Source organism: Humulus lupulus, chromosome 6 (assembly GCF_963169125.1).
Source record: "Humulus lupulus chromosome 6, drHumLupu1.1, whole genome shotgun sequence".
Lineage (NCBI taxonomy): Eukaryota > Viridiplantae > Streptophyta > Magnoliopsida > Rosales > Cannabaceae > Humulus > Humulus lupulus.
The window spans coordinates 212,767,236-212,782,871 of record NC_084798.1 but is presented as its reverse complement, the minus strand read 5'-3'; the positions used below and the strand labels follow the sequence as shown (position 1 = coordinate 212,782,871).

The following is a 15,636-nucleotide window of genomic DNA, read 5'->3' as shown; positions in this document are numbered from 1 at the left end:
TTCTCTCTCTAAGGTTCTAATCTCAAACACTTTCTAACAGTTGTGTTTCTCTCTCAGTCCTCACAATACACAAGCTCAAATTCTCTTTCTCTGTATTCTCTCTTTCTCTCAATACAACTTCTCTCCTCTTTCTTTCACACTCTCTTTTTCACGCTTCTTAAAATGAAAGACAACAACACACACATATATATAGGCTGCCAAGATTAGTTGACAGCTAATACAGTTGGGTTAGTTAGGATTCGTAGGAAAGATCTCCACAAATTCCACCTCTTTTCTTCAAATCCTAGCTTCAGCAAAGTTGTCTTTGACTCCAATAGTGGACCATAAAATCCTTGCTTAGTTACTAAGGTTAAGCAAATCCAAGCAATGCCTGAATTTGCCTACAGATAACACCTTAGTACCAATGTCAGCAGGATTTTCTTCTGTCTTCACCTTTTCCAGCTCAACTACTTCCTCTTCAATCTTCTCTCTAATCCAAAATAGTCTAATATCGATGTGCTTGGTTTTCTCATGGTAAACCGGGTTCTTGCATAGATGAATCGATGATTGACTATCTGAGTACACAGTAACTTTGCCTTTGAGAAGTTTCAGCTCCTTTAAGATTCCTTGTAACCATATTGCCTCTTTGAATGCTTCGGTGGTGGCCATGAACTCAGCTTCAGTTGTTGATAGTGACACCACTGACTGTTGTTGGGACTTCCAACATATGCAATCTCCATTTGTTGTGAATACATATGAAGTAGTTGACCTCCTTGTATCCTTACTTGCTGCATAGTCTGCATCTACAAAACCTTCAAGTGTAACTTTCTGATCCATTTGTCTGTATCTCAGTCCTATCTCAGTAGTTCCCTTTAGATATCTAAGTAGCCACTTAAGAGCATTCCAATGCTCTAATCCGGGGTTGGACATAAACCTGCTAAGAATGCTTAGATCATGTGCTATGTCTGGTCTAGTGCTGACCATGATGTACATTAAACACCCTAGTGCCATAGCATAAGGGACTTTTGCCATTTCCTTTGTCTCATCGATTGTCTTTGGACTTTGATCTTTTGAAAGTACAAATTGTCCTCCTAGAGGTACTGAAACACTCTTTGAATCCTACATGTTGAATCTCTGAAGTACCCTCTGAATATAACTTGCTTGTTTAAGATTCAGAATCCCATCTTTTCTGTTTCTTGTCACTTCTATCCCAAGTATCTTTTTAACATGCCCGAGCTCTTTCATTTCAAATTCCTCTTTAAGCTTGTCTTTGATTCCCTTTATCACTGTTTTGTCTTTGCCCATGATGAGCATATCATCTACATACAACAGCAAATATACTCTTGTTGATTCCTCAAGATGCTTATAGTACAAGCAGTGATCAAACTTTGATCTTGTGAAACCAATTTCCTGGACATAATTGTTGAATCTCTTGTTCCATTGCCGTGGAGATTGTTTAAGGCCATACAAGGACCTTTTCAGTTTGCATACAAGCTCCTTTCCCTCTTGTTCCACCTGAAATCCAGGTGGTTGATGCATGTAGACCTCTTCTTCCAAATAACCATTTAGAAATGTTGTTTTTACATCTAGCTGCTCTACCTCCAGATCTTGTTGAGTAGCCATAGATAACATCAGTCTTATGGTTTTATACTTTACTACAGGTGAGAACACATCAGTGTAATCAATTCCTTCCACCTGAGTAAAGCCTTTAGCCACTAACCTGACCTTAAATCTCACTGGTTCTTCCTGTGTTACTCCTTCCTTTACTTTAAAAATCCACTTGCAAGCTATCACCTTCTTGTTATCTGGTTTTTCCACCAATTCCCATGTGTCATTTCTGTTCAGAGAGTCCGTCTCTTCTTTTATACTTGATTCCACTCCTTCTTGTATTTTCCTGAAGTAGCTTCTTCTATGCTTAATGGTTCTGGTATGTCACATGTTTGGACTATAGCCAAAGCATAGGCTATTAGATCTGCCTCAACATATCTTGCAGGTGGGTGAATTTCACTTCTCACACGATCCCTTGCTAGCTGATATCCTGTTAAATCTGTGGACTGGTCTGATTGATCTTCAGTATAATCTTCACCTGGTGCATTGCTTTGCTCATTTTCTGGTTCATATCCTTTCACTTTTATCTCAAACTCAGTCAAGTCATCATTCTTTTTCAATGCACCTGCACCATAAACATCACAACCTTTCTCGGCTTTCAAGTGAGGAAAATCATATTCATTAAACACTACATTTCTTGAAATTATGACCTTAGGTCTACCATTTTGATTCAAACAAATTCTATATCCTTTTGTGCCTAAAGGGTATCCAAGAAAAATTCCCTTAATGGATCTAGCATCTAGTTTGTCCTCTGTTTGGTGTGCATATGCTGCACAACCAAAAACTCTCAAGTGTTTAAGACTAGGAGGCTTTCCATACCACATTTCATATGGGGTCTTAAGTTGTATAACACGATTTGGGCTTCTATTTATAAGATAACTGGCAGTTGCTAAAGCCTCTCCCCAATATGACTTCCCTAGACCAGAACTAATAAGCAAACATCTCACTTTATTCAATAAGGTCCTATTCATGCGTTCAGCCACTCCATTCTGTTGTGGGGTTCTAACTACAGTTCTGTGCCTTGTGATTCCATACTCATTACATAGATCATCAAACTCATTATTTATAAATTCTAATCCATTTTCAATTCTAAGTGTCTTAAGTTTAAGATTTGTTTGATTTTCTACTTGGTTTTTCCAAATTTTAAACTTCTCTAGACACTCATCTTTAGTCTTAAGCAAATATGTCCAAACACATCTACTAAAATCATCTATAATGGATAAGAAATCAAACTTACCAGAATGAGTCGGAACTCTACTTGGCCCCCACAAATCCGCATGAACATACTCCAAAACCTTCTTTGTATTGTGTGTAGCAGTTGTGAATTTAATCTTGTGTTGCTTTCCAAATACACATGCTTCACAGAAAGGTAATGCACAAGTCTTCAACTTGTCTATGCTCCCTTGCTTGTGAAGCTCTCTCAGCCCCTGCTCACTAATATGCCCCATTCGTTGGTGCCACAGATGCATCTCAGTTTCCTGAGTCTTAACTACAGATGTTTCAGCAATGGCTACAGTTTCTCCTTCTAGTACATACAGTCCATTGACTATCTTTCCTTTCATGACCAGTAAAGATCCTTTTGTGATCTTTAGGTTCCCATTCAAAGACTTGTAGCCATATCCTTCTTCTTCAAGAGCTCCCAAGGATATCAAATTCCTTCTCAATTCGGGTATGTGTCTCACATTGTTGAGCACTTTCACCTCTCCATTAAACTGTCGAATTGCCACCTTTCCTAGACCAATTACCCTGCAAGAAACATCATTCCCCATTAGTACTCTACCACCATCAGTTTCTTTATAATCAAAAAATGAATCTAAGTTAGGACACATATGGTAAGTGCATCCCGAATCAAGGATCCACTCTTTGATATCTGATTTCTCAGATATTGAGAAAAGTTCTCCTCCTGATGAGCAGTCATCTTTGGTTTCTGCCATAGCTGCAAAATCATTATGAGACTTCATTCCTTGCTGGTGTTTGTTTTCATTATGAAATTGATTGTAGATTGGTCTTCTCTGGTCCTGGTTTGATCTGGACCCTTGTTGATTTCTTAACAGATTGCAAAATCTCCTAATATGTCCAGTTTTCCCACAGTGATAACACTGTCTTGAGTCTTTCCCTCTTGACTTCGACCTTGAATGGTGTGATTGATTTCCTCTAGATGAGCCTCTCTTTAGATTTCTTCCTCGAACAAAGTAAGCCTCATCTTTCCTGGTTTCTTTCTCAAGTTGTAACTCAAACTCCTTCGACTTTAAAGCTCCAAGAACATCCTCCAAAGCAATCACATCTCTGCCATACTTTATTGCTGCTTTGACTTCTTGATAGGCAATTGGTAATGATCTGAGCAAGATAATTGCTTGACTTTCTTCATCTACCTTATGTTCAATATTAGCCAAACCAACAATAATCTCATTAAATTTATCAATATTTTCATCTAAAGAGATAGAGAAGTTCATTCTAAAACCATATAATCTTTCAAGAAGATTTATTTTGTTTGAAATGGATGGCTTCAGGTACAATTGTTCCAGCTTGTCCCAAAGACCCTTTGCAGTCTTTTCTGAAGTTAATTTCCTTCTTACTCCATTGGAAAGATACATGATGATCGTGTAATAAGCCATCTCCTCCATTTCAGCAATTTATTCTGGTTTCTTCTCTGCCAAAAGCTTTTGATGTAATAACCCGGAATTTTTTTTTATTATTTATTTGTTTATTGTGTTTTATGTAAACATTATTATGTGAATTTTGTTTCAAGAGTAGGAATAATAATTAAAATAATATATGGGGAATATTATTTTAATTAAAGAAATGTGAGTTGATCGCTTTAGACCATAGTGTGGGGATTTAGATCTAAAATTGACATCTTGTTCAAAGAGTTTTAGTATATGATTTTATGTATTTGGAATCCACATAAAATCATAGAATCATTTTAGACTATGATTTTGTGACTTATTCGCTAAGAAAGAGTCTATGAACAATTCAAGAAGAATTTTATGGGATTAAAGTGGTCATTTTATGATGAAAGGATTCACATGAAATCATAAGCATAAATTTAAGCTAAAGTCACATTTTGGTATTTACACTATAGTTTTTTATTTAATTATTTTTAGATATAGTTAAATGCATTTTCTGAACAAATGCATAGGTTCGGCTGGTGGGAATTTTTTTGAATATTCAAGGCAGTTATTAGAGGTTAGAAGGGTGGGAATTAGAATCACTTTCTTCCTTATCTCTTTCAGCCATTGTCGAACTTGAGAGAAGAAACTGAGAAAGATATAGGAGAAAGAGAACATTGTATTCTTATAGTGCACGACCATTTCGGGTCCAAGAAGGAGAAGTCAAGGTGAGTTTTTCTTTGGTTTTCTTTGGGTTACAGGCTTTAGACACATCCTTAGAGCCTCTGTTTTGATTGTAGAAGAAAGCAAGAGAAAGAAGGGGGTGTTATAGGAAGTTCGGTACAATAATAATCAGAAGAAAAACGTAAGTCCGAACCTACCTTTTCGTTGATTTTTCTCTTAGATTCTGAATACTAAATCCATGTGAAATGGTTTGGTTATGTTCATAGCATTGTGGACTAAAGTGGGGAGAAGAAGGAACCCCAAGAAACCAGCCACAGTAAGAGGTACAAATCCGTGAACTTCCTTCGTAGTTTACGGTACCGATTATTTTCTGTGTATGTTATTAGGTTGGCTATGAATTTGTTGGCTGTTTTGTATGGATTTAATTAGTGTTTACTAGAAACATTCATCAAGGCATTGGGGATAGTTTTAAAATGAGTGATCTTGAGGTTTGGGATGTTTTGGTGATGGTTAGAGATGGTAGTGTGGCTGGCCGTGCGTGGGAGGATACCACTTTGGTGGTCACGGAGGTAGACCGGTGGTGGTGATGGTGGAGGTAGTGGTGGCCGAGGGATGGGCATGGTGGTGTAGGGATTGAAGCCGTGGCTGCCATGGTGGGGAACCTTGGGTCCAAGCAAGGTTCGGCTGGCCATGGTGGTGAACGTGTGTGAGGATGATGGAAGTTGGGGTGGTCACGTGCATGTAGTAGGGTGCATGTGTTCAACTGGTTACAAATGGTTACAGATTTGTAACCAAATGGGACAAAATGTGGTATTTGGTCCCAAAATTTGGAAAGTTACTGCAAGACTTGGGATTAGGTACTTTAAGACCAAAAATCTGATTATTGAGAATTAAGGATAAAAATTCTCTAGTTAATTGTCCAAGTATAATAATTTACAAGTTAGACTCAGGAATTATTATGTAAGCTTCAAGAAAAATTCTAGGTTCGGGAGTTAGTTTTAAAGTTTAGATTTGATGACTTAGAATCTACGAAATATTTTCAAGAACTTAGAAAATATTTTAGAAAGTACAATATTACCGATTTTAAGTCTCAAGGTCAAGAGGTGGGCTCGGGGCTCGTGAATTGGACTCGAGCATCGGAAAACAGAATTTTAAGAAATAATTGGAGTTTTGACTTGCAATTTTGAAGATGGCCTAGGATAAAATTATTATTGGAAATAATAATTTTCTAATTTGAGTTTGGGATTCTGAGAGGGGTATTATGGTCATTTTACCTCAAGGGCTCGAGTTTGGGCCAGGGTTGGGAATTTCAGTTTTGTTTTTTTTAATTTCCCTTATATATTTTAGAATCTTAGTAAGAATAAACTAAGACATATTGTCCCAATATGATTATAGGGTCTAAACGCGATCGGAAATACTCACAAAGATATAATTCGCGAAAGCTAAGGACAAGAGGTAAGGAAGTATACACCAAGAGTAACTTAGCTTGTTGTGATCTTAGTGAATTTTTTGCATGTTTGTATATTGCTGGTTAAATTCTAGATGTTATATATGTGTGTGATTATATGACTGGATGCGCATGATAGTACCCATCTATCGTGTTTGAATGTGCTTAGTGCAGTAGAGTTATCATGAATGTATGTGCAATGTTTATGACTGTCAAGGGAAACCTTGTGAGGGTGGATCCCATGCAGCCGTGTAGTGGGGTTCGCCGTCCAGTCCGTAAAGTCATCGAGTTTTAGCAGAGTTTACCCTTTTGGCACGGGATGTGAGTATTCTCTAGGCTACGGAGGCCACCCGGGGATCATGACCCCACAGATAGCTCGATGGCTCAGTACAAGGCCTTGTGAGGGCGGATTCCCCATGCAGCCGTACAGTGGGGTTATCCGCCAAGTCAGTAGAGTCATCGTGTTTTAGCGGAGTGTACCCCTTTGGTATGGGAGGTGAGGTTGCTCTGGGCCGTGGAGGCCACACTAGGATTAAAAACCCACAGATAACACGATGGCTCGGTTATATGTTTTCAGTGTGTTACGCAACACTTTGACTTATGTGAATATGCTAGACGTGTTGCTCAGTTTGCAGTTTCGAGATATGCATTTTTGTTATGAAAAGTTTGTTTAGAATAGTAGAATCATGAGTTGTAGCTAGCTTCCTTACTGAGTGTTATAGCTCATCAGTTACTCTGTGTGTGTAGGTAAGGGCAAGGCTTAAGGAGCAGTGCAATGAGCTGGAGGGGATTCTGTATGAAGTATGCATACTGTGAAACAGCCGATCTGCAGGGTTGTCAGGGTTCTCTTAAGTTTTCTGCTAAGTCTAATAACAATTTTATCAATTTCATGTTTACTAGTTCTACTTAAAGAAGGCCCTATGGCCACAGACTATTTCTTAAGTTATGTTTAAACTACATTTTGTTTTTTTTAAAACTATGGGATCCCATCCAAATACTATTTTATTTCAAAGTACTCCAATGTAAAATTTTCTAAAGTTTACTCTAAAGTTTATTTACTTTTTAACGTCCGATTTTTACCAAAGTTTACCGTAAGGGTCCAGTTGACCCCGGATAGTCATAGTCGTGTTCGGTGGGTCTAGTTAAGAAAAGTCAGGTCGTTACATTTGATCTCCGAGCACTTTAGCCACCTTTTGATGCACTAAGATACCTTTTAAACTCTCTCTCCATAAGGCAAAATCATTGGTGCCATCGAATTTCTCCAGTTCAAACTTTGCCATTGTTGACATACTTTCTTGATTCTGTTCTTGAACAATTCTTTATGCGGAATCTTTGAATCTTGATCTCTCCTCTTGATCGTGAAACCTGGCTTTGATATTGTAGGAAAACTCTTATGTTTTCTGTGATCAAGACTCTTAGAATTTAATCAGCAATGACATAAACAATTGCAATAACTAATATATCAGATTAGTTATAAGGAAATGCTAGTAATCAAAAGTTAAATTGTGACAGTCAGAATCCCGTGATCCGTAAGGGGAAAGACCGGGTAAGCTGTGCAATCCCACACCGCCTGGGGAAGGTCAAGTGTAATGATTCTAAGACTATGTAGGTATGGGACTACACAGTTGAAGAGGGCTTAAATGGATTGATGGGTACTACCTATATCAGGAAGATGCATCTTCTTTTCGGTAGCCCATCACTTGAGAACTCCATGGTTAAGCGTGCTTGGCCTGGAGTAATCTAGGGATGGGTGACCTCCTGGGAAGTTTTCCCAGGAAGTGTGTGAGTGAGGACAAAGCACGCTAGAAAGACTTGTCTTGGTTTGTAAGGCCAGTCGTCATTCCAGAAAGCAGCCATAGTGATGTGGAAGTGTGCGAGTGAGGACAAAGCACGCTGGAAAGACTTGTCTTGGTTTGTAAGGCCAGTCGTCATTCCAGAAAGCAGCCATAGTGATGTGGGGCATCACATAAATGCAGAAAAATAAAGGAAGAACACCCAGAATTTTTATACAGGTTCGAACCAGATCAATCTGGCCTACATCCTGTTTGATCCACTATCATCATCATCAATATCTCTGAATACAATTACAGTTGAGAACAAGCACTTCAGGACTCCCAAGAACCTTTCTCTCTCTAAGGTTCTAATCTCAAACACTTTCTAACAGTTGTGTTTCTCTCTCAGTCCTCACAATACACAAGCTCAAATTCTCTTTCTCTGTATTCTCTCTTTCATTCAATACATCTTCTCTCCTCTTTCTTTCACACTCTCTTTTTCACGCTCCTTAAAATGAAAGACAACAACACACATATATATAGGTTGCCAAGATTAGTTGACAGCTAATACAGTTGGGTTAGTTAGGATTCGTAGGAAAGATCTCCACACAATGTATAATGAATAAAGCAGATTAAGATATGTACTCACCAAAACAGGCGAGATCCTAAGCTCCTCGTTCTCTTCAGTCACCTTTCCAGATACGAGAGAATAAATATCACTTGATGCCTAGCCATTTTCAACAGCACCAAAACTTTGGCCCCGTGTTACAGAAGCTCCTACTTCTGCCAATTCAACTGAAAATTTTAACTAAAAATAAATTAGATAAGTAAGTCAAAAACAACAAAAGCTAGTAACTGAAAATTTTAGATAGCAATTTATAATCTTTTAACCCCCAAAAATTAACTATTCGACATGTAATATCCTACCAATACTGCCTGGAATTTGGTATCCCTTTCAAAATTTTAGCATTCCCAACAATATATACACACTCACACACACATGAGAACACTAACCCACGAAGGAAATGGCAACAAAAACAAACAATTTCCACCAATTTGATTTTTTTTAAAGAAACCTCCATGCCAAAAATATATATGTTGCCAAAAAGAAAAGAATAAGTGGCCAAATCAAATTACAGTAAGAACATATGGTTAAGTGACTAATTTATGTTAGTGCTATTTTTCAATGTCAAAAATGATATTAGTTATACGATTTGATGAGGGCTGACAAAATGCAGTTGATTCTTCCATTGGTTCATTTATATTTTTTTCAAAACAAATAGATTAAGAGAGTAAGAGAACGAGTGAAAGTGAAACTATTGTAGAAATAAGTAAAAGAAAATAAATATCAATAAATACGTTGTGTTGTTGAGGATGGTCAAGAGACGTGAGAGAGGAGGAAGACAATGGGTTCCTCGTATTTAGGTTTTGTTATATGTATTAAGTTAATATTACTCTAATATTAATGAATGCCACATTATCAGATTTTAAAATATTAATAAATAAAAAATATATATATAAAGGCCATCCATTTCGGCAAATTCCTCTTCTCAAGCTAACCGGAGTTCTACTTCCTCCTCCCTGCGACACCGGCCCTCACCTCCTTGGACGGCGATTTTGATCCGTAAAAATATGATATGTATGTGTTTTATAGTTCTTTTGACATATATTATTTGATATTTTCATGAAGTAGGAGATAGCTGTGATTTTATACATTTTTTCTAATCTGCATTATTTCTGGCAATGAAGGTCACTGTTAGAGCCTCTTCCTCTCTGTACCAAGTTCCTCTTTGCTCTATCAATGGAGGAGCCTCTTCTATTCTGAGAAATACCTCAAACCCACCAGCTGTTTCACTCATTCTCAGGTACACAAATTAGACACCTTTACTGTATTTTTTAAAATTTCGTTTTCATGTAGCTTGATACTAGTACTTCAGCAACAACCAATTTTTACTAGCTTTGATGCTTTTGTTTTTTAGGTTATTAAGCTTATGGATGAGTTTTCTATCTTTTGGGTACGTATATGAGAAATAAAAATTATGTTTTTTGTTTATTTAATATCCTCCATGTTTGCACCAAGCTCTGTTTAGTCAGCTTTTTTAGCTGTACATTTACTTTCTGATTTCATGAATAACAAATTTCTAATAGCATCAAAAGTTTGCTGTGAACTAGTAATGATTTCTTTTTATTTTCCCCCAACATATGACTTAGTTATTAAGAGTTTGGGGTTTAGTATTTGGTGATTCATTAGAAAATTTGGAATATAACTAGGCAGGTAGCTTTTTGGCTGGTTTTAACTTATGGCTACATCTCTTTCTAGATTCATTAATAATTGAATCTTGTAGGATAGAATTGTTAGGATATTGTTAGTAAGAATTGTATGCCACTCTACTATTTAACTGCAACTTGCATCCAGATTTATTCATAAGAGGCATGGGGCTGGAGTGATTTGATCTTTTTTGTCTTTTTTAGATAAGTTTTAGATATGTGTTTCAGTGATTCTATTCTGTTGAGCTAGCAAGAACACTTCTTTTCACTTTCCTTTAGGTGGTTTTTTCTTCTTTTTATTTTTTTCCCTTTTATTCATTTGAGGAAGTTGAAATTTAATGGTGCTATATTAGTCTTTAGTTTTTTCAACTGTTTTGGTACTGAAAACTAACATGTTTTATTGTTTGAGGTTTCAAATGCTCTGATTTGAATTTGAACAGAAATTACTATTAAAAGCTATGAAAAATAGGAACTGCAAATGGAGGAAAATGATAAGAACTTGTTTATGAAAAATAGGAAAACACTTCTGCTGTTAATTGCTGTTTTTGCAATGTTGTATTAGATCACAAATTGACATCGAAGTCATTGAATTGTAAACCGTGAGAACTAAGAATAATTGTTGTTTTAATATGTGTTTTGAGTCATCTAATATGTCTAATTTTCTCTAGAGCAGTAGCAATTTCATATTGAATTTTATAATTAGTTAAGAAAGTTGGTTAGGAGTTGTGCAAAAGGGTGTATAAATTCACTGGGGAGATAATTGGTGGCTTTCAAAGTCCAAACCTTCAACGTTTGGATATTTCATCAAATAAGTTGAGTGGTACTCTGGAATTGGAAAAGCTTTTAAATTTCAAAAGGTTAGCATATCTTGACCTTTCCTCTAATAATATTTCAGTGACTTTTGGAAACTCCAAAATCTATGGTCTGGATAATCTTGAGTATTTACTCCTGTCTCTTGCAACATTACTGAGTTGCCACACATTTTAAAATCTTCAAAAATATTATCTAGCTTAGACCTCTCCCATAATCATATTCAAGGACGTGTTCCTAAATGGTTATGGGAAGTGGGAAACAATTCTCTCAACAACTTGACTCTCTCTCACAACTTGTTAACACACATAGAGCCACTTCCATGGAATTGGCTAAGATACATTGATCTTAGCTCCAACTTGTTTTCAAGACTACCTCTTCCAATTATTTCATCATCAATTCTATGGTTCTTCTCAGTAGCCAAAAATCAATTTGAGGGAGAGATCTCAACTTCCTTTTGCAACAAGTCATCCCTTGTGGTGCTTGATTTATCTTCTAATAATTTGAGTGGCATCATTCCTGAATGCATGGAAAATTTAGCAAACAACTTTCAGTCTTGAATTTTGCTAGGAACAAATTGTATAGCACTGTACCCGACACATTTTCGAAAGGAAGTGCTTTGAGAAATCTCAATCTAAATGGAAATCATCTAGAAGGACGATTGCCAAGATCATTGGAATATTGTAGAAATCTTCAAGTTCTAGATCTTTGAAATAACATCTTTAATGACTCATTTCCTCACTGGCTAGAATCTCTCCCAATGTTACGTGTTCTAGTCTTGAGATCTAATAGGTTTTATGGTCTCATAGGAAAACCTAAAACCAAATATCATTTTCCTGATTTAAGGATTATAGATTTATCCCACAATGAGTTTGACAGTGCTCTTCCAACAAAATATTTTGTCATGTTCAAAGCTATGATGAATACAGAGAATGTCCAACTGAAGTACATGGGAGATGATTATTACCAAGACTCTATAACAGTGACCATGAAATGATATGAGTTAGAGTTGGTGCATATCCAAACTATCCTTGTAAGTCTTGATTTCTCCTGCAACAATTTTATTGGAGAGATTCCAGGGTTGCTTGAAAGGCTTAAGTCGCTCAAGGGCCTCAACATTTCTCATAATATGTTAAGAAGTACCATATCATCATCGCTGGAAAAGTTGACTAACCTTGAGTGGTTAGACCTCTCTACTAACAAGCTAAGTGGGAATATTCCTTTGCAGTTGACCGATTTAATATGGCTCCAAATCTTAAACCTTTCAGAAAACCAACTTGTGGGACCAATACCCAATGGTAAGCAGTTCAATACTTTTAGCAGTGATTCATTCAAAGGAAATTTAGATTTGTGTGGTTTTCCACTGTCCAAACCATGCAATGAGGAATATGAAGGATCAACCATGGAGCAAGAAAATGAATCGGAGGATGCAAATAGATTTACTTGGAAAGTTGTGCTATTAGGGTATGGATGTGGCTTTGTGTTTGGGATCTTCATAGGTTATATTAATTTTTTCTCAAATGGAAGAGCAATTTTGTTTGCGAAGTGGTCATAGTAGAGCAATGTTATTTATTTAGATTTCAATATATTTAGTTTCATGTTGTAATAATGTTCATGTTCTAGCTGTAGTTTTTGTGTTTTTACAACTTTACTCTGTTTTTCCTTTTTTTTTTTTCTTCTGTTTGTCTTTATGGGTGGAATTAATTTATAAAATAATTCTTTGGTGTAAGTTAGAGTAATAATTAGTTAGTTTTTGTAAACAAATGTTCATTATCACCATCATCCCCACTCATCCTCATATCATCATTTTGTATCCTCTCATGACCGATGGAAAATCCAAATTGGGTTTTGACTACTAATTGTTTTTTCTCTTAACTCAACTGTTTTTTTTAACTTTGTCCTGTTTTTCTCCGTTTTCTTCTGTTTATAACTTCAAAGTATGAACATCATTTCTCAAATAATCTTTAATTAATTATTCAATAGTATTAGATTTCTCGCAAAAAGAATGAATTGAAGAATTGTATTGTATTGACTTAGCTGATTAAAAAAGAATCAACCCCTCATATACAATCAGTAGAGTTGGTTACAACTAAAACTAAAGAAGTTGTTAAGCTAAAGCAATAACGAACCTAACAACTTAATAAACCATGACAAGCACTAATAACTAACTAACACAATAGCTACTCCTTAACAACCCCCTCAAATAAACTTAGTGTGGATAAGGAAACCACAGTGAGTTTCTCTTTCAAATCTGAGTAATGATGGCCGGAAATGGGCTTGGATAAACAGTCGGCAACTTGATCAAGTGCACGAGCATGCTTGAGCAAAAGCTGATGCTGCAGCACCTTGTCCCTAACAAAGTAGAGATCAATTTCTATGTGCTTGGTTCGAGTGTGGAGGACTAGGTTCGCAGCAAGCATAACTGAGCTTAGATTGTCACACCAATTGCTAAAAATAAAAATAAATAGAAGGGGTGTAGAAGAAGTAGAGGAGAAGAAGATTACAAACTCAAAGAAAAATAGTACATGTAAATATAAAAAACAAAGAAGAACATGAAGAAAGAAATAAGAATAATAGTAAATAGAAAACAAAGTAAAAATAACAAGAACACTCTAACACACACAACCAAAGTGTAGAGTAGTGGGGATCACCAAAGTGTCCAAAAGCTTATTTTCTCATATTCTCTAAGCACTAAGGGACTCTCAAGTTTGGAAATAGCTCTCTGGAATTATCAAGTATTTTGGTGTATTTTCCAGCCAAGTCTTTTGTGTAATAACTCGAAATTTTTATTTATTTATTGTGTTTTATGTAAACATTATTCTGTGAATTTTTTTTATTATTATTAAGAGATGAAAAATAATTAAAATAATATTTGGTGAATATTATTTTAATTAAAAAAGTGTGAGTTGATCGCTTTAGACTATGTGTTTGGAATCCACTAAAATCTTAGAATCATTTTAAACTATGATTTTGTGACTTATTCACTAAGAGTCTATGAATAACGTCCTTAGAACCTCTGTTTTGATTTTAGAAGAAAGCAAGAGAAAGAAGGGAGTGTTATTGGAAGTTCTGTACAAGAATAGTTAGAAGAAAAACGTAAGTCCGAACCTACTTTGCGTTGATTTTTCTCTTAGATTCTGAGTACCAAATTCATGTCAAATGGTTTTTTTCTGTTCATAGCGTTGTGGACTAAGTTGAGGAGAAGAAGGAACCATCAAGAACCGGCCACAGTAAGAGGTACAAATTCATAGATTTCCTTTGTAGTTTACGGTTCCGATTTTTTGTTTTCATTTCTTAGGATGGCTATGAATTTGTGGGGTGTTTTATATAGTTTTAATCTGTGTTTAGGGACTAGAAACTTTCATTAAGGGGTTGTGAATGGTTTAATATGATAAGGCTTGAAGTTTGGGGGTGTTTTGGTGATGGGTGATGAGTGGTAGAGGCGGATATGGAAGTTTGGCTCCATGGTCGACGTGGGAAGGGAGGAAAGGCCGGTGGTGGTGATGGGGTGGTTGTGGTGGCCGAGAGGATGGTTGTGGTGGTGTAGAGGAGAAGCCATGATTGCCTTCTTGTTGAACCATGGGGTCGGCCAAGACTTGAGGGGAGAGGCCGAAGGTGTGTGTGAAGATGGTGACCATTGGTGGTCACGTGTGCATGTAGTGGTGTGCATGTGTTCAACTGGTTACAAATAGTTACAGATTTGTAACCAAAAGGGACTAAAAGTGGTATTTGGTCCCGAAACTTTAGAAAGTTACTCCAAGGCTTGGGATCAGGTACTCTAAGATCAAAATCTTATTATTGAGAATTAAGGATAAAAATTCTCTAGCTAATTGTCCAAGTATAATAATTTATTACAAGCTAGGCTCAGGAATTATTATGTAAGCTTCAAGAAAAATTCTAAATTTGGGAGTTAGTTTCAAAGTTTAGATTTGATGATTTAGAACCTACGAAATATTTTGAAGGACTTAGAAAATATTTTAGGAAGTACAATATTACCAATTTGAAGTCTCAAGGTCAAGAGGTGGGCTCGGGGCTCGTGAATTGGACTCAAGCATCGGAAAACATAATTTTAAGAAATAATTAGAGTTTTGACTTGAAATTTCGGACATAGTTTAAGATAAAATTATTATCGGAAAATAATAATTTTCTAAGTTGATTTCAGGATTTTGAGAGGGGTATTATGGTCATTTTACCCCAAGGGCTCGGGTTTGGGCCAGGGTTGGGAATTTCAGTTCTTGTTTTTAAATTCCCTTATATACATTTAAAATCTTAGTAAGCATAAACTAAGACATATTGTCCCAATATGATTATAGAGTCTAAACGCGATCGGAAATACTCACAAAGACATAATTCGCGAAAGCTAAGGACAAGAGGTAAGGAAGTATACACCAAGAGTAACTTAGCTTGTTGTGATCTTAGTGAATTGTTTGCATGGTTGTATGCTGCCAGTTAAATTCTA

General features: G+C 36.3%; 1 protein-coding gene across 1 annotated transcript; it reads right to left on the bottom strand.

Moving 5' to 3' along the window:
* Positions 1 to 336: 336 nt before the first annotated feature.
* On the bottom strand, positions 337 to 1,011 carry LOC133785973 (secreted RxLR effector protein 161-like). The gene has a single exon (XM_062225184.1). It carries the CDS (start codon positions 1,009 to 1,011, stop codon positions 337 to 339), a length of 675 nt encoding a protein of 224 aa, XP_062081168.1.
* Positions 1,012 to 15,636: the final 14,625 nt, after the last annotated feature.

Excerpts from the sequence above, each read along its gene's own strand:
- LOC133785973 (XM_062225184.1), bottom strand. The coding sequence starts at position 1,011 with ATGGCAAAAGTCCCTTATGCTATGGCACTAGGGTGTTTAATGTACATC.